The 20,800-nt window shown below is 36.1% G+C and overlaps 1 protein-coding gene across 1 annotated transcript; it reads left to right on the top strand.

Annotated features, from left to right (window-relative positions):
• The first annotated feature begins 2,292 nt into the window (after window positions 1-2,292).
• LOC131158316 (uncharacterized) lies at window positions 2,293-4,799 on the top strand. Its single transcript, XM_058113098.1, has one exon. It carries the CDS (start codon window positions 2,461-2,463, stop codon window positions 4,483-4,485), a length of 2,025 nt encoding a protein of 674 aa, XP_057969081.1. The 5' UTR covers window positions 2,293-2,460; the 3' UTR covers window positions 4,486-4,799.
• Window positions 4,800-20,800: the final 16,001 nt, after the last annotated feature.

The raw sequence follows: 20,800 nt of genomic DNA, 5'->3' as shown, positions 1-20,800 counted from the left end.
TCAGCTGGAAGGGTACAATGCAACCATTCATGTTTAAAATCAGTTTGGGTACATAGATAGTTGGCTAGCAGGTGTAATGAAACCACTGGTAAAATAATAAACCAGATGGGTGCAGTCAGACTATATATAGATACTTGACATATGCCTGTACGAACAGGGCATTGTTGGAGATATCAGTGCACAACCCGTGCCACGGGGTAAATATGCAATACATGTATGACAAGCTGGTCGTTGTTCTAATATTCATATGCATGATTTAGATACTTAATGATTTAAATACTTGATGTGCAGATAAATGTTATACGATACAGTATTATAAACAAATGTTTCAAACGTATGAGTTTGTATGAAAATGTGCATATATGCAGTCACACACTGTTGTAACACTTTTTTCCTTACTGAGAGGTGTCTCACCCTATTATACAACCTTTGTTTTCAGGTCCATCAGTACGTCGGTCCTAGTAGCTAAAGGGACCGGGGAGATTATTTTTGGTTAGCTTACGTAAGCATTTTAATCTTGTATTAAACCTAAATGAAAGTCCTTTTTGGAGGGTTGTAATAACAAGATATATTCTATGTCTGGTTTTATGTAATTGTGGATGTATTAGTAAACTCTAGTATAAAACTGATAGAAATCCTAATGGATGTTTATGTTTTTTCGCGACATTTATATCGTAATCATGTATGATTTATACCTGTATGTCTCTGGTTAGGGTAGGTTGTTTACGTATCTTGAACAGGTATAAGTATTTTGTATGAGTGAGTGACACCTGAGTCCGTATAAAGGGCCGGGTCGTTACACTTTTGCTTTCCCCAAATTAATTTAAGACTTTTGAAAAATATTTTTCAGGATTTTCTTAAAACATGGTCTCTAAGTCAATGAGTTTCCTAATGGGCTTCAAATCCAATCAAATCATCATTTTAATGAAATACTTACATAGAGACTCTTTTAAGACTTTAAACACATTCTAAGCTTGGAGTCTTCAGGCTTGTCATTTGCTTAGTTCATCTTGCCTTTTAGTTTCAATTCTCTGAGTTTCTTCAATTCTCCAAGCTTTCATCAATTTATCTTTTAACTAAGTCCTTTGAGTTTTCATTTCTTTTTCATGTAAACTTGCAATGAGCTATGTGATAACTTGATTTCTGAAGTATCATCACTTTCAACAAAAACATGTTAAATGACCTTTAATTTATTATTATCAAAACATGATTAGTAAGTCATGTTAGGCCAACATCCTTTACAAGTTGTAAAATCTAGAGATCTTATGTGATTTCTTGTTAAAAGAATAGTTGAATCTAGACGTGAGTGGGTACATCTATAACTACATTCTAAGCCTTATAAAAACTTTCTATTACTAATACATCCTTTAGTCATTTTTACAAATGTTGCTCTACTTCTATGACTCAAGTTTCACAAGCTCGCGACAATCAACTATTTCAACGCTGCCACACCCACTATCATCAATTAAAATAATTCATTTTATTCATATTTTTAATTAAAATAAAAATAAAATGATCATAAATTTAAAATATAAATATCTATAAAAATTTTAAAAATTTTAAAATAATGAAAAAACTATTCAAAAATTATTTTTTCTATTTTCTATTGTCATGTACAATAAGATTATTCTTTATAAAGTGAATTAAAGACGCAACAATTAAAAATAATAATTATAACAATCTTTATTTTATAATAATATTTTAAATTTTTGTTATTTTTATTTTTTATTATATTAATCATATTTTCAATTGTTATTTGATTGAAGGATAAAAATAAGCATTTATTCAATCACTTGTTTTAATTTTAAAAATATAAATCACACGAATTGTTGATTTTCAGTTTTTCAATTTTCATCTTTAATTTTTAATTTTCATTTTCATAATTTTTAATTTTTGGCTTGTTATCATTTCTGTCACTTCTGAACAGTGAAAAAATTGATTATTATAATGCATTGTTTATGTTATTAGTTTTCGCATTATTTTAGATACTATGATGCGCCACCAAATTTGCGCGGTGAAAGTTACCAATCCATTTACGCACTCTTGATAATTCACTAGAGTAAACTTTTAAATGAAAATCAAACCCATGATCTTAGGGTCACCACTTGTCATGTCAAATAAATTATTCTTATAAAGTGAATTCTAAAAAACATAATTTTAATTTTATTATTTTATTTTTTATTTGTAATCTTTATATTTTTGTACAATTCATTAATTTTTTAAATTTTTATTTGATTAAAAAATAAACATTTATTCAATTAAAATTTTAATTTATTTTTAGTTTTTAATTTCTTTCACTTTCGTTCCTGATCAAGCAAGCCTTTGCCTCCAACGAGTATTACAGCAATGGGGCGATTTGTTAGTGGCGATCTCCCAAATTAGTCGCCGGACAGTCCACCATCCTCGGTCCCAGCTCCACCCACTCCACCCAAACCCTAATCCACTCTCTCAGTCCCAGAGATGCCCACCACCACTGTCACGGCCGCCGCCACCACCCTCCTCTTTCTTCTCGCCATCTTCTCAAGCACCGGTACGTCAACCCCAATCGTCGGATTAGACTCCTTCCTCACCCAACAATACCGCCTCGACCCCCAAGGCACAAACGACTCCTTCCTCTCTCTCCCCTCCTCCGTCAAGAAATCTCTTTCCCCCTCCGCCGCCGCCACCACCTCTGCCCTCATCTCCTCCCTCCTCTCTCTCGACCTCTCCGTCTCCCTCCACGTCAAGCTCGTCGGCTCCTTCCCTTCCTCTTCTCCCTCCCTTCTCCAATCCTTCCTCTCCGCCTCTCTCTCTTCCGACCACTTCCACATCATATCCCCCTTCGATCACAGCCTACATCACCTCTCCCTCAAGCACTCTCTCAACCTCGACGTCTCTCTCTCCTCCCTCTCCACCCGCCTCTATGACGCCATCCGCTCCGAGATCGCTCTGACTGTCTCCAGTCTTAGATCGCCTCTGCACTCCATCCACTACGACGTCGTCGATCGCATCATCAAACAGGACTTCGAAAAGGAAAAACCCGTTCAAGGTGTGTATGTGTATTTGCTCAATTTGGGTTCTCAATCGAAACCTTATGCGTATAATTACGGCCGCGGAGAGTCATCGCCAGCGTTTACCAAGTGTTATGGGAGCTTTTGGACTGGAAAAGAGCGGTATTTGTGGGTAGATTTGGCGGCGGGGCCTGTGGACTACGGGCCGGCATTGTCGGGAGATGGGGTTTTGCCGAGAGGCGAGTTTCACCCCTTAGCAGCGTTACACGGTCGGCCCAAATCACAGAAGTCGTTGCTTGCTGATTTGGCGTCGCTGGTTTATAGTGCGTATCAGGTTCTTCTTGTTCCCTCTTTGAGAATTTCTGTGCCTTTTGAGAATTCACTGATAGTTCAGTTCATTCATGTGTATGGCTTGGAAAGCAAGGATCCATATGGTTTGGACTGGAAGTCTATTGAAAGAACGTTCATGGATGAGGTCAATGATGGTGGATTGTTGCTGGGTGATCAGTCTTTGAGTTTTAAAACTTACAGTGTGAATTTTGCAGACTGCCAAATCTGTTCATTTGCAATTTCACGGTCGATCAATTCATACACATCAAGGTTTTTGTTTGAGAACTATACCTTGATTGTTAGTGAGTACTTAGACTCCAAGCGTTTGCATCAGATATTGTCTGATTCGGCTGATGAGTTTAGGAAATTAGCTGGTTTCCCCGAGGAGGATTTTGGGCGGGTTCTTCCAGTTTATGTTTTTGATTTGGATTACAATACGCTGTTGTTGCTTGATCGGTATCACCAGTCTGTTGCTTTTAAAGACATGGTTATTGCAGTTAGGACAAAGAATACACAGACTGTAAGTGATTATAGCTGTAATGGCCGCCATGTATTTACACAGACACGAGAGCTTGAGCGGCCACTCATTGGTTCAATTTTACAGAGTATGTGGGGTGTTTCGCCAACCCATTTGATGTGGAGCCCCAGCCATAATAGTACCTTGGTGGACTATACATGGAGTGTTGGGCAGACACCATTTGGGCCATTTTCAGATATTTCATCTCTGTCATTTGTGCAGAAGGATGCAGCTCGGAGGAATGTTCTTTTGACTTCCTTAAATTTCACTATTACAAGTGCTATTGATGTCCTTGAATCAATAGCTGCACATGGTGGGGACAGAAATCTCCTTAAACAGAACAAATATGCTGAATTCACTCAGAGGTGGAGCCTGCTCAAATACAAGCTAGACAAAGCTGTTTCTGCATTGTCACATTTGGATTTTGAGATGGCTTTGTATTTCTTGAGATCTTCGGACCACGACCTTTATGCCATCCATTCGGTTGTTTATCAAGCATCTCAAGAACTAGAGGCATCACTTGTTTGTTTCAAGGACCCTCCATTTCCATGGGCTTCAGTTTCTATGTCCACCATAGGTTTCTTTGCCCTATTTTATGTTTATGCAAAACGAGATAAACTTTTTAGAAATAAAAGAAAACAGTTTTGAAGGTTTCAAAGCAACAGAAGCTTGTATCAGTTCAAGGCAATACAACTTGTATGTCTGTAAAAGAGGTATGATGTGAGATTGGAAACTAGATTTCCCTTTTGATCAAGATATGTATTCTGGGTCATAACAGCTTTCTGTGCTTAACTGTTTTCAATTTCACTTTAACATTTCTCAGGCTTCCAAGTTGATTTTATAGATTACCCAATGATTTTGGGCTTTCTAAGTTCTAATATTATTTGTCCAATTTGTTGTAATAACTGAGCATTTGGTGTTGCCAATTATATATGTACGTTTTAGATTGCTTTCCATGAAAATCATTTTGATTCTTGAAAATTGTCTCATAAGTTTTTATAGTTTCATGGCTTTCATCATGTATAGAATTTGGCTTGCAGATGGTAGTGTTGTTATTAGCATTTATTATTATCATTATAATTACTAAATGGTTGGCATCCCCTTGATGCATTAAAATAATAATACATTTTCTTTTTGCTGATAAAAAAAATCATTATAATTACTAAATTCAAACTATCCCTACAATCACGTACATATGCAAAACATGACCTCCTCCTCTGCTAAGGGAATCAAACCCTAGCATTCAAGTTGGGAGATTAGCTACGCAGCACAAACCCATGCTCATGTCGCAGCTAACCTTATTGACAGGAGCATTCACAATCTTGTTCTATCAATGAAGTCATCAGGAAACCTGAAACCTAACACCTATGAAGCATGGGTATGGGTAAAGAAATATGGATTATGGATATGGGGACAGACATGCATAGATTGTTGAAAAATTAAGATGCAATATGCAGGGATAAATTTATGATCAAATATTTATTCTTTTTAAGATACGAAGATTTTTTTTAAAGAAAAAATGTAGTATTATATATATACGACATTTATATATGATGGTTTACCATACTTTATGTACCATATTATATATATATATATATATATATATATATATATAAATAAAATATTTTATGAAAAATGAGATAAACTTTTTAGAAATAAAAGAAAACAGTTTTGAAGGTTTCAAAGCAACAGAAGCTTGTATCAGTTCAAGGCAATACAACTTGTATTTCTATAAAAGAGGTATGATGTGAGATTGGAAACTAGATTTCCCTTTTGATCAAGATATGTATTTTGGAGCATAACAGCTTTCTGTGCTTAACTGTTTTTAATTTCACTTTAACATTTCTCCAGCTTCTGATTTGATTTTATAGGTTACCCAATGATTTTGGGTTTTCTAAGTTCTAAGATTATTTGTCCAATTTTTTGTAATAACTGAACATTTGGTGTTGCCAGTTATATATGTGCATTTTAGATTGCTCTCCATGAAAATCATTTTGATTCTTGAAAATTGTCTAATAAGATTTTATAGTTTCATGACTCATGTATAGAATTTGGCTTGCAGATGGTGGTGTTGTTGTTAGCATTTGTTATTATCATTATAATCATAAACGATTGGCATCCCCTTGATGCGTTAAAATAATAATGCATTTTCCTTTTGCTGATTAAAATAATCATTATAATTACTAAATTCAAACTATCCCTACACTCACGCACTTATACAAAACACAACTCCTCCTCTGCCAAGGGAATTAAACCCTAGCATTCATTTGCTATGGGGAGTTGGGAGATTAGCTACGAAGCACAAACCCATGCTCATGTTGTAGCTAACCTTATTGACAGGAGCATTCACAATCTTGTTCTATCATGAACTCATCAAGAAACCTAACACCTATGAAGCATGGGTGTGGATAAAGAGATATAGAATATGGATATGGGGACAGACATACATAGATTGTTGAAAAATTAAGATGCAATATGCAGGGATAAATTTATGATTAAATATATATTCTTTTTAAGATACAAAGATTTTAAAAAAATGTAATATTATATATATACGACATTTATATATGATGGTTTACCATATTTTATGTGAAGATATAGAGCAAGCATCAAAAGGTTTTAATAATAAATAATAAGAAGATAAGAATACAAGTGTTATCATTTAAAGGATGTTTTATTTCTTCTCTGTCCTGTGTGTGGATTTTTTGAACTGTTTAGCAAGTAAAATATCCCCCCCCCCCCCATCTACAGAGAAAAAGGATGACATGCTAATATCTGTGTTTACTGTAGTTGCATGTTAAATGCACTTTCAAATTAAAATATCTATATGCAAGTGTTGAACATGCTGTAAATACTTTTGGAAATGCTTTTTAAATATCTTAGGAGTGTCAGCATCTGAAATGGATGCATGCAAACTTGCAAAGTCTATATGGATGCATGCAAAAGTCTATCGCTCTCATAGAGTATTTTGCATCATGGCCTGACATCATATCATGGCAACATCATAAAGTAGCATTTCCAGCTTGCAGTACTGCTTTAGAATTTAATAATTTCACATATGTCATAGATGGATAAAACTTTTGATCTGCTGCTTTGAAATGGAAAGGTGTGCATACCAGGTTATTTTTTTGGTGAATCTTTCGGATAATTTTAGTTGATATATTGGTAGCCATAACATGGTTTTAGAATCTAAATATTATCTTCTGTGATGTGTCACAATCTTTCCCATTTTCCCCTTCCCCTTGGGCAACTCCCTCATGTTTATATACACATTTCTTAGTCTATCTATGAGCCTCAGTTCCTTGGTGTTGAACATCACGCAACTTACCAATTTATACATGTTGATGTAGGGAGTCCTTTAGCCGTTAGCCTGTTAGGAAACTTTAAATGAAGCAACAATTTTCCCGCTACACTACTGTTTGTGTTGAAGTCTGAGGAGTATTGGACATTAGCATTATTCACGAACTTGGTTCAATAAGGTCCCTTCTGTGTGAGTGAGGAAACAGGAATATTCCCATCTGATTGTAAATTTACAGCTTGGCACTAGTGATATTTGAATCTATACTTATACCAGATGTACTGGGGCTGAGGGTTGTTTTTTATGAAATGCCTTTCAAGGGTGAACTGAATTTATTGAGACAGACAGATTGTGGTGTGGTACTGTGGTCTGGTTGGTATGGAGATGTAGGCAGGCACAAATGTGGTCAAAGAAAGTTTCTAGTCAAAGAAAGTTGGAAGGATCCTTGATTTGGGCTTGGAAAAGTTCTTATGAGAGAATTAAATGACTTTGAACTAGAAGTTTAACTAAATCTGGTGAGAAGGAATGAGCAATTTCCTGTTTTGGTCTTTGATGATGTTTATATGTTCAGAATATCAGGGGCAGGAATGGATATGGTTATAAGAGTTCAATTGGCTAGTTTTCAGTACATTTTTATTGAATTGTCAGTTGGTGGTGGCAGTCATATTTTACTGGTTATGAGAAGATGAGGTTTGTTGCTCATAGGTGGTTTTGTTGTTTGGACACTGTTGTGAGAGAAATATCAAAATTTTGATAAGAATTGGGCAACTTGAAATTGGTGTCAATGTGAAAAGGTTACTGCTACAGCGAATGGATATTCAGTGTCTGGTTCTTTTTTTGCCTTTTTTTAATCTTCTGTTAGCATCACCCATCCCTAGCGTAGTTTTTGCAAAATAAGCATGGCACTAGTTGTGTGTTCTTTGGTTTGAAGAGGCACTAAATCTCATCACCGATAAACCACAAGTATGTATTTGCCTAACTAGATGCAGAAGAGTGTGTTCTTGGTTTTCAAGAGGCACTAAAGCTTGCATTGATGAACCACTATAGTACATAAAATGTAAATCTGGTGAACATTAAATGGGAATTAGGCTGCATCGTCTGGATTTGTTGGTAAGAGAGGTTAGCCAGGGATTTCTGTCTATTTCTCCGTTTAATTCTTTATTCTATTTTATTTCTATTTTATGTAATATTTGGTACATTAGAATGAAATCAATTCAACAATGGAATAAAAACAAGTTGTATGAGCCCCCATAGCATGGCGCGGTGGAAAGACATCAGCAAGTAAGAAAGAGTATCGGAGGTTCAATTCCAGGTAGATACACTCATGGAGCCAGCGGTGCTTGTGGATGGTGAGAGTTTATTCTGTGAGTCAGCGGGGACTGTGGATGGTGAGAGTTTGCTCTGTGAGCCAACGAGAACCGTGGATGGTGAGAGGGGGTCCGAATGGTTTGTTAGTAGCTGGAGTTCCTATGTAATCAAAAAGTAAAAAAAATAAAAAAAAAGTTATATGACAAACATATAGAAATATAAGGATCAATTTTATTTCATTCTCTTGTACCAAATATAAGAGTAATCAAAATTTTGGTGCTATGGGTTTCCCCTTTCTTCTATGTTTGTTACACACCAAAGGATGTTCTGTCCACAGGTGAGCTCCATCTCTGCCCATTCAAGTCAAAGAAAATCAAGTGAGGCTAACGGGATAATAGCAACTTGATGGTACTTTTTTATTAAGTGAATAATTTGTCCAGTATGGAATGAGCATCCAAGTATGTCTGAAATTTTGGGGAATTCAATTTTTTTATATTTGTATTTATGTATATTTAGATAAAATATAAGCTACATAAATCCGAATCCACTTTTTTAAACATAACTTTAATCTATTACCTTAAGAAAATGGGAATGGGAAATGTCAAACGTGGAAGCGGAAAATCAAAACATAGAATGCAAGTTTTTACTTGTGTTCAGATCTGTAACTTACAATGGTTGAATTTAGTGCATGTACTTATCTATTTGGATGATTGAAGTTGTAATAGTAAACTATCTTTATGAGACCTAAATTTATATATATATATATATATTTTTTAAAAAAACCTAAATTAATAGTTTTTGAAAAAAAAAAAAAATTAGTTGATAACTTGATATTAGTTTCCAAGGATAGGATAGATGTTGATAACTAATAGCATTTGGACATAACAAAAGCAAGATTGGAGATTAATTTCAAGTCATTCTTGACAATCTAAACAAAGTGGGAGATTGGAATGTGGACTTTGAATTTGAATAGAATGTAATATAGAATTACATTGAAGTATGAATTTGCCCAAATTTAAATTTAAAATTTAATATTCATATTCAAATGTAAAATTGGAAGCTTTTAGAATATATTTGTAGTGCCCTGAACCCAAGAGTAGGGTCCGGAGCGTTATTTTCAATAATTCTCTTTGATACCAAGTAATTTCATGGCAGAAGATTTCCATAACAAATACTAGAGCACTAAAAACCATCATTTATTATAATAAAAATCCCAGTATCACAATTGTTGGCATTTTAAGTCCGATCTCTATTTTAATGCTGACAAACACAAATGTCTCTTATGTGTGTGTTTTAGTGCTTGAACATGTATTATTCAGGTCACACATAAGATAAAGAGAACATGAAAACTAAGGCAGGTCTTAAAGCACAAATCTAGTACATTCCATGATATCAAAGAGTAAGGGAGAAGAAGAAAACATATTTTGAATTGTAATTGCATTTGATTTTATTATTTGATCTGTAATAATGTATGCATATGTATGATATAGATTGTATGCTCAGATTGACCATAGGTTGTCCTTAGGGATCACCTTCGATCGACCTTCAGTCGACCGATGTTGGATTTTTCAGGTTAACTCAAATTGACTTTCGGTCCCCATAAACACTTCATGAAAAATCTCCTTTAACTTAAAAGTTATACCATATGTATCAGGGGTAAACTCTAGTAAGAATTAGGACCTAAAATAATATTTGAAAGGGTCTTGGTCGACCGAACCCAACTAGTTATATTCAACTCAGTTGACCGAACCATTCAGAGATCAACAGTTTGACCAAGATTTAGTCGACCGAACATTTTTGAACGTATCTTCTTCAGTTGACCGAACCTTGACGTGACTGATCCCCAATGGTTTAGCCGACCGAATGTTCAGTTCCTTTTGGACTTAGTCGACCGGAACTGATAAGTAGCCGACCAAACTTTGCCTTAGTCGACCGAACCTCGAAGGAGTTCAAAACCGCCTTAATTCAGTCGACTATATTTGTAGTTCAAAAGTGTTTTGGTCAACTGAACTTAAAATACAGTCGACCGAACCTCTCGAGTTGGAGTTTTTTTAAAAGCTCTAAAACATCATTAACTTTTAATTAAACTTTTTCAAAATACCAAGCGTGTCCCCAACAATCATAATTTTCGAAAAATCTATAAATACCCCCTCATAACTCCTAATTAGCAATTTTGATTAACTCTCAAATCCTCTCAAATTATTTTGTTAATTAAAGTTCCCCCAAACCATTTTTATTGCAAAAATCATTCCTTTGGGGCAAACGTTTTAAACAAAACTCTCTAACTCTCTTTCCGTTCACTTATTTCAAAATCACTTTGGATGAGAGTATATTTATTTTGGGCATTTCATTTGTATTCACATACATACTCTCACTTGTTATTTATTTTGGATATTTCATTTGTAATCACATGCACATACTCTCACTTGTTATTTATTTTCTAAAAATCATTTTGAGAGTATTGCTTGGGTTCCTTCCAGTTATTTTCATGATAAACATTCTAGGGAGAAATTATTTATTGCACAAATATTTTTCCTAAGCCTAAATTCCTAGATTCTTCAAATATTCTTTATTTGCAAAATTATTTATAGGAGAACATACTAATCATAAATATAGGCTTACTTATATTTGTGCATTGATTATCTGATAGGCACCCTTACTTTACTAAGCATATTTCATATCATATTAGAGTGCATGTATTTTGAGCTTTAAACGTGTACATCTTTGCTTGTATTTTCAAAAGCATATTATATGTACAAAAATATTTTTTTATTGTACCAGTTGGGTTCATCTCGTAAATTAAACTGGAGAGTCTTAGCCCCATAAGTGAGACCGGTTCAGTTTAGCCTAGAAATTGAATTGGGGAGTCTCAGCTCCGTAAGTAAGACAAGTTGAGCTTAGCTTTGTAATTGAGCTGGAGTTTACCTTACCCTGTAAAGAGAGGTTGTAACGGCTTCTGCTCTACCCGTTTAAGTGAGCAGGGTTAGTATAGTCCTTGGGGGGTATGCCCAAGGCAGGGACGTAGGCTGGTTTGGCCGAATCTCGATAACAAATATCGTGTATCGCTCTCTCCTTATCTTATTTAATTATTATACATTAATTTCCATATGTGTATGCTTATTTGTTCACTGCTATAATTATTTGCATGCACACATTTGATTTAAATGAGATATGCTGCACACGTGTATGTCTGCACTGATAGTTTAATCATTTTACATATATGTTTTTAATATTGAATGAGATATTAATTGTGGTGAATCGAAATGTTTTAATTAGCCAAAATTTTTTTAAATATCCAATTCACCCCCCTCTTGGGATCACACTAATTCCAACAACAATAATAGATCTGAACTCATTAAAACATAAATAAGATATCAACAACAAAATCTCCAATATCAATTTAATACATCCTTAGGAATTTCAGAATAACTCAAAATAGCAAGATTAACATTTAATCTAAATCTCACTATCTAGTCCCACCCATGCTTCCTATCACGACCTGCTCATTTTTTCACATATTATATATATATATATATAATATCAATATCACATATCCCGTATTCCAGCTCAGCAGGTCACAATCCACCTGCGCCCGTGGGCACCAAGGATGTATCATAACATAAAGCAGAAGCCCTAGCAGCAGAAAATATACAAACATGTACATTTCAATACCATATACCACAATATACTAGAGTTATTACAATCACTGTCTTTTCATATATACATCCCAAAAATAAAACCTAGGGACATTTCCCACAAAATCTAACTGTCCTTACAAAACTTACCCTTCAAAAAGGGCAAATAGACCGTACTATATCAACAGGGCTTTTCCTACTCTCCTATCCGGGGCTCCTAAAAAGTTAATAAGATTTAGGGGTGAGACACCTCTTAGTAAGGGAAATAAACTAATACTAGTGTGTGGCAACATGAGTATTCTGTGTTCAACATATATCATACATAACATGTTCAGTACTATTTATCAAATCTGGGAAAACATACATATACCATTAAAACATGGCAGAACATACTGCATTTTTCATAATCATATTTCATCTCATATAATAATAATAACATAAAACATTCATGGTAGGTTAGTTGGCTGTTGTCATGTATTACCCCCACATGACTGGGTTGTGTGGCCTGAAGGCGGGACTTGACAATGGTTGGCCGACCACTATCAAGTCAAACAGTAGTCTGTAGGTCCAATGGGTCTACCCAAACTGGTCCGTACACTAGAGGTGATAACAGCACACTTCTTGAAAATAACCACATTGACTATCCAATCTCACACCACTCTGTACAGCGGCGTTAACACAAATATCATGATCACGAAGACCATGGACACATAGCAACGGTACCGTATAAGTGTCAGTCAAGACCAAGCCAACCAGGTTCTGATATCATATACATATACTAAAATCGTGATACATAGATAACTCATATCATTAATTATCAAATCATTCATATCATTTTTCACATATACATATATCATGAAAATCATCGACCCATACGCTGGCAAATCACATAGCACAGCCCGTAAGCTGGCAAATCACATAACTTGGCCCGTATGCTGGCAAATCACATAGCATAGCCCGTACGCTGGCAAATCTCATCCACATAGCACGGCCCGTACGCCGGCAGACATATCCACATAGCACGGCCCGTACACCAGCAAATCACATATATATATATATATATATATATATAAATATCTCAGCCTGTACGCCGCTTTTCCATCATAGAAATCCATATCATCCCCATTCCCAGAAAATAGTATTTCACAACATTTTTATACTTATGCCACACGGAACAAATTTTCCACGTATTCAACATATCATCATTTAAACAGTATTTTCCAAATATAAATCATATATATAAATATATTTATTTTTTCGGAAACCAGATGCTACATATATATACATGTATTTTCTCAAAATAAAACTAACTTAATTTATCCCCTTACATGATTCCTGAAAAGCCCTTAAAAAAATCTTCCACGTACCCACGGGGTTCTCAACTCAACACTCTGAAAATGAAAATTCACAGAATTAAGTTCAGTATTTTCGTACGTACAACATTTTCTATAACTACCACTAAGTCAAATTCAGATTAAAAAACCTTAACTCAACTTAGGGATGATTCCCAACGTTTCCAATCAACATCCCTGGAAACGAAAACTTTCAGTATTAAACTTTAATATTTCAACGCGTATATCACTTTCTTCAACTGTAAAAAATCCAAATATTGAGTATAAAGCCTTACCCTGGATTTGGGATGAAATCCAACTTCGTTTCCCTGACGATTTGCTCCGACAGATTTGTAGAGAACTTCGCCAGGAGCGTCGTGGGGGTTTCGGTTTGTTGATCCGGCGTAAAACTGGCCCAGAATCGACGAGAGAGAGAGAGAGAGAGAGAGAGAGAGAGATTTGTTCAAAATTAAAACAAGCTTCCTAGAGAAGCTTGTGCAATCATATATATATATATATATATATATATATATATTAATATAATAATAATTACTAATTAAAGCAAGTTTCCTATAGAATTTTATATAATATATATTAATATCATGATAACTATTAATTAAAACAAAGCTTTTTGGAGAAGCTTGTACCACTTTATATATATATATATATATATATATATATATATATATATATATATTTTCCTTATCATACTATTCATTTTACTTGTTAATTTAATTAATTTATTTTATTTTATTATTTTATTATTATTATTTTTATTTTTTAATTTTATTTTTTCCCGGTTACTACACTTCCACTGCGCACTCTGATTACTGATATACTCCTCATAGCATCTTAAAAACATTTGTTCATGATGGGGTGAGACACTTCTCAGTTAGACGGAATAAATTATCATCAGTGTGTGGCCAATAAGTTTTAGTGTATCATTTATATAAATAACATTCTATGTGTATATCATATAAATAACTCAGTATACTGTACGTCTTGTTGTCATACAAAGCAATCTATTCTTTGGTGACTACATCTGGTGCATACCCAGGCACTCACTGACATTGGGCCCTTTTCTAGCACCCTACCCCGTACGGTAGGCCTTGTAATAACTCGAAAACTTAACCTGCTACAAATATAGAAATTCTCTGATACCACATATATATTGCAACCCACCCTAACCAAGGAATCCCGGGTGCACCTGTCATTACTGGAATTAAAATCATACAGCAGAAGATACTAAGACACCAAAACACTTTACCAGAGTTCTAATTGTTCCCAAAGACATACATCTAACAATCTGTCTATTTAATACAACCCAATTGAATGACAAAATAAAAACATCGGTGACTCACCAGCTCTATCTAACACCCCCAAAATGTCTAATCTGTACCCCATAGTACGCTAGGCACGATTCCCTGAAGAACCTGAAAATGATTTGTATAATAGGGTAAGACACTTCTCAGTAAGGTGGGTTATATTATAATAAATGTGTGGCTAGCATGAGTTCCCGTGTGAATATAAAACCTTCATTATTTAATTGTATATGAAATGGCATTTTAAAATTGTACTACACTGTATATGTGAAAATACAAAATTTCAGAACAATAAGCAGTTGGCTCATTATAGTCCATTTTATAGTAAATTTGCCCATATATGCATAAAAGATACAACCTGAACTGATAAATTAGCGTTTTTACGCTATCACATACTCATATGACATACTTCCCTCCATGACGGGTTGTGCCGTCCGAAGGCTGGACTCAACTCACAGTCGGTCAACACCGTAGCTGAGTAAAAAACAAGGTTGTAAGTATGATTGTGTCTGCCTATGGTCACAAAGAACTACCTTGGATGCCCCCCCCCCCCCCCCCCCCCCCGCGATAGAAACTTCGAAGTAGTACTACGGCCCTAGTCTCCAATCGACTATCCCATATCACACTTCCATGCCCATGTGATCGTACTCACTGCCCATATATAGCTATGGTATTGTGCTTATAATATCAGATTTTTATATCCATAGGGTTCTAGAATCATATATTGAAATTTACACAATAAAAATTGTATTATATCTCATTTCTTATAAAACATGTCATTCAATAAAACTCGGCCCCCGACTGTTATGTAAAACCCGGCTCCTCGCCATTATATTAAAACTCGACATATAGCCATCACATCACATACCGTATGCAATCAGTTAAAGCATTTTGTTCACATGTCAATTAAAAATTGTTCCCATGCCACATAATTTTTATCTGATAAACCATAAATAAAATAAACTAACGGGGAAACATACAAGTTGCTAAAAACAGAGGTATGAGCATCTCCAAGGTTTTATTTAACTCAAACTACATATTTTATAGAAAATAAGAGACGTTCAAACCATTCACGTTAATTTTCCCCAAAAACGTATAACAGTCAAAACAACCCTTTTCATATACCTGATTCGTTCAGAAAATCATATATATTGTTTCAGTAAACATACATTGCAATTTAATCGGTTCATAATTCAAAAACAACTGACATAATATAATCCCCTTACCTGGCTTACTGAGAAACCTACTAAAAATCCTAAAACCACGCCCTACGGCGTTCGAAACTCAAAACCCTGAAATTACATTTTCCCCAAATTAATCAACTAAACCCAAAAAATATTTCTCATTTAGCATTTCTTAGGCCCCATATACTCTAAATTAACAATTAAATCCTAAAATACCTTATTTACCCTAGTTTTGGAGTGGTGCCTGGAAAGTCCAGTTCAAAAATCTGCTCCGCTGGACTTGTAGAGAAATGCTCCTAGATCCTTGTGGTGACTTCCGATCGTCGATTTGGGCAACGAATGACAAGAAATTGAAAGAGAGATGGGATGGGAGTTCATGGGTTAGAGAGAGAGAGAGATAGGATATTTTATTTTCTAAATATATCTTCTTCTAACTTCTTTTATAAGTCATTGACCCGACCACACTCGTCGAGGAAATGCAGAAGCACCTTCGTCAATGAAAGAGAGGTTCGTCGACGAACCTTAAGCCTAATATTTTCCATCTTCTTGGGATTTCTTCGTCGACGATGCCTGAATTTCGTTGATGAGTCACAGAAGGAAAATCGTCGACAAAAATAAGGGATTCGTCGACGAGTCTTGCTATTCTACCCCTTTTAAATTTTCCTTCTTCTTTTCTTATTTATTTCCTTTTATTTTTTGGGTTTAGGTTTCTATAATCTCCCCCCCTTAAAAAAAAATTTTCCTTGAAATTTGCTAAATAGTCTCCATCATATCCATAGAATGAATATTGATCTGCTGATTCGACTCTAGGAAGAGCCAGCGGCCACCCAGATAGTAGCCCCGTCCCAAATTTATTAAATACCCTCACTTATGGTGGAGGAATACTAGGAGATTACAATATCCATACAAAACTCTCTCGAAGGCCAACCATAACAAACAGTAACAAACTGATAAAACTAAACAACCTACTCTACGAAACCTATATACAAAACTAATACTCACCTATCGTTCTACTTACCTTTTTAGCGTTGAGCCTCTCTGAACAGTTGTGGATACTGCTGACGTATTTCCGCTTCTAATTCCCATGATGCTTCCTCCACTGCATGATTATGTCAAAGCACTTTTACAAGAAGAATCCTCTTAGTACGTAGCTCCTGTTCCTTATAGTCTAGAATCTGAATCGGTATCTCCTCATATGCCAAAGTGTCTCCAAGCTCCAAAGATTCGTAAATGATCACATGCGAAGGATCCGGAATGTACTTCCTCAGCATGGACACATGGAACACGTCGTGAATCCTAGACAGTGCTGGAGGTAATGCTATTCTATACGCCACTGAACCAACTCTCTCTAGAATCTTGAATGGCCCGATGTATCTAGGGTTTAGCTTCCCCCTTTTCCCAAATCTCATTACCCTTTTCATCATAGCAATCCTAAAAAATATGGCATCACCTATCTTGAACTCCAGCTCTCGCTAACATGTATCTGCATAGCTTTTCTGCTAACTTTGCACTATCTTTATTGTTTCCCTGATAAATTGGACCTTCTCAGAGGTCTATTGAACAAGCTTCAACCCTAAAATCTGTCGCTCACCGACCTCATCCCAGTACAACGGACATCGGAACCTCCGACCATATAGTGCCTCATATGGTGCTGTCCCGATACTGGCATGATAATTATTATTATATGCGAACTCAACTAACATCAGATATTTAATCCAACTACCCCCGAAATACAGTACACACATCCTCTAGAATCTAAATGGTCCTCTCTGATTGACCATAGGTCTGCGGGTGAAAAGTAGTACTAAAAGTGAGTTGGGATCCCAATGCTTCCTGTAGACTTTTCCAAAATCGGGAAGTAAACCGCGGGTCCCTATCTAAAATGATAGACACAGGCACCTCGTTCAATCTAACTATCTTCTGCACATAAAACTTTTCGATCTTATTCACAGAATAACTGACTTTAATAGAAATGAAATAGGCCATCTTCGTCAGTCTATTAATAACTACCCAGATAACATTCTGTCCATGAAGTACCGACGGAAACTTTGTGACAAAGTCCATAGAAATATGCTCCCACTTCCATTTAGGAATGAGAAGTGGTTGCAACAATCCTACTGGCCTCTAGTGTTCAGCCTTCACCTACTGGCACATCAGGGACCACTCAACAAAACGAGCGATTTCTTTTTTCATGTTAGACCACCAGAAAGATTCCTGTAGATCCCTGCACATCTTTGTGCTCCCTAGATGCACTATATAAAAGGAGCAATGTGCCTCTTCCAAGATGGTTTGTTTAATCTCAGCATCATTCCGTACGCATATCCTGGTGTGAAATCTCAACACCCCGCCATTTGAGACATTGAAATTCACTTTCAACCCATTCTATACTCCACTCACAATCTCTACCAACTCAGCATCTTTTGTCTAAGCTATCCTGATCCTTTCCCGTAAGGTCGGTTGCACTAACATACTAGTAATGAACACCTGGTGATTTCCTTCCACTAATTCCGCATCCAACCTTTCCAGGTCCATCCTGATATGATGCTGAACTCCAACTGCTGAGACTGATGCATTCACTGGCTTCCGACTCAAAGAATCCGCTACCATATTAGCCTTTCTTGGGTGGTAACTGATGGTACAATCGTAGTCCTTTATCAACTCAAGTGTTAGCTTTGGTGCAATCCCAATAGGGGGGGTGAATTGGGTATTTAAAAATTATCACCTAGGTTAAACCAGATAAGCAGTATTACTTAACCTAGGGTCTGTCTATGCAAATGTAAATCTAATCATTTACAATATAACATACACGTGCAGTAAGTAAATTGCGGAAACGTAAAGAACATGCACGATATGTTATCGGGGTTCGGCCAACTGTGCCTACGTCCCCACCTTTAGCTCGCAAGCAGGAGGATTCCACTAACAGCTCACTTAAGGGTGGAGCGGCACCGTTTACAACCAGGTCAAATTAACACAGGGCTGACCTCAACCTTAACCAGGTCAATTAGCGGGGCTGACCTCAACCTACACGCCTTAACAGGACGACGCACCTAACTTTCCTAACCAGGTCTAAGCCAATCCGGGACTATTCCAGGGCTAGTCTCCCTCTTCAGGCCCGTGCCTGGAAATACAACCAAAGTGTATAAAATTTGTACACTGAAATATGCTTCTAGAAAAGCAAATGTGTGCACCAATACAGCTCAATCAATAAAGCAAGCACGAATGATATGTAGATATGCTCAGTGTTCTAATGTGTGCTAAACACTCAATCAAGTATGATAATCAATCAAGATCTAGAGTGTGTATCTAAGCAAGATTTGAAACTCAATATTCGAATATCACAAAATCATATTAGGGTTTCAAATATGCTAAGCAAGATAGATCAAACAAACTCAATATGATATTTCAATTTCTAAAGCACAATGGAGTTGTTTGAAAGATTAGCTTTTCACAAAAGGATTTTGCACACAAAATCTAGATTTAGGTATCTTGCAACAACAATGCAAGAACCACAACCCTCAAAGTCTTCCCACACAAGATTTATCAAATGAAATCCGTGGAAGAACTTTAGGCTATACTCTCAAATAAAATCAATCAACCTTTATACCAAAAGAGAGTATTAGCTAGAAAGATTACGCACAACAGCCTTATAGAAATACTCACAATGCTTAGAGAAATAAAGATTGAAGAGTATGTGAGTGTTTGCAAGAAGTTTTTGGCTAATATAGGGTTTTAAGAGTTGAGAGAGTTTTGCCCTAATCAAGTTTGCTAATCCCCCGCTAATAATGATAAATGAATGGGTATATATAGGCAAGGAGGTATTTTTGACCGTTGGGGACCTATTGGGCATTATTAAGAAAGTTTTAAATCATTTTAAAATAATTAACCCTATTTAAAATATATTTATCCACGGTAAAAATCAGGGCAACTCGAGAGGTCCGGTCGACCAAAAACGTTTCGGTCGACCAGGACTCAATTGGCTCGGTCGACCAGGGAACTTTTGAACTGAAAGGCTCGGTTGACCGGAGAGGGCGATTTGCCAATTTTCCGAGTTTCGGTCGACCAGGACATTTTGAACTGCTTGGCTCAGTCGACCAGACCGCTGAAAATTCTCCCGAGGACCCTTCAGTCGACCAGGTAGTTGTAGTACAAAGGTTGTCGGTTGACCAGATGGTCAAATGTTGACTCAGGAGGGTTTTGGTCGACCAGGGCCTTTTGAACTACAAGTTTCAGTCGACCGGGTAGTTAAAATGTTGACCAAAAGTAGTTTCGGTCGATCGTAGTGAAGTCTTGGTCAACCGGGGCTCAAATCAGTGAGTTTTGGTCAACCGTAGTGAAGGCTCGGTCGACTGAGAGGTCAAAATATTGACTCCCAGGTGGTTCGGTCGACCGAGGACAAATGAACTGTAAGGGCTCGGTCGACCGGCCTCTACTTTTCTGCACAGACACTGTTCAGTGTTTTGGCCATAACTTTTCCTATACAACTTCAAATTTTATGTTCTTGATACCAATAGAAATTTAAGATAAAATCCCACAACTTTTATGTTGAATACATTTTAAGATAATGACTTTTGGATTGAGAAAAATGTCCATCAATGAGACGGAAGAAACATGAAGGGAGTTTTTCTCTTACGGACACGTTTCAGTGTTTTGGCCATAACTTTTTCTATGTAACTCCAATTTGGACGTTCTTGGTATCAAACTCAAGCTATGGTAAAATGCCACAATTTTCATTTTGAACATGATTTGATATGACATCCAATTGAGTAAGAAAATTGTTCATTTCTAACATTTGGTCGACTAGCCGGTTGACCGACCCCTTTGAAAATTTTAGTTTTTGCCTTCTTTTAACTTTAAAACCATTTAAAAACCCTTGTATAAGTTAGGC

This window comes from Malania oleifera, chromosome 1 (assembly GCF_029873635.1).
Source record: "Malania oleifera isolate guangnan ecotype guangnan chromosome 1, ASM2987363v1, whole genome shotgun sequence".
Lineage (NCBI taxonomy): Eukaryota > Viridiplantae > Streptophyta > Magnoliopsida > Santalales > Ximeniaceae > Malania > Malania oleifera.
Note: the sequence above shows the minus strand (reverse complement) of the source record. Positions and strands in the feature narration are given on the sequence as shown.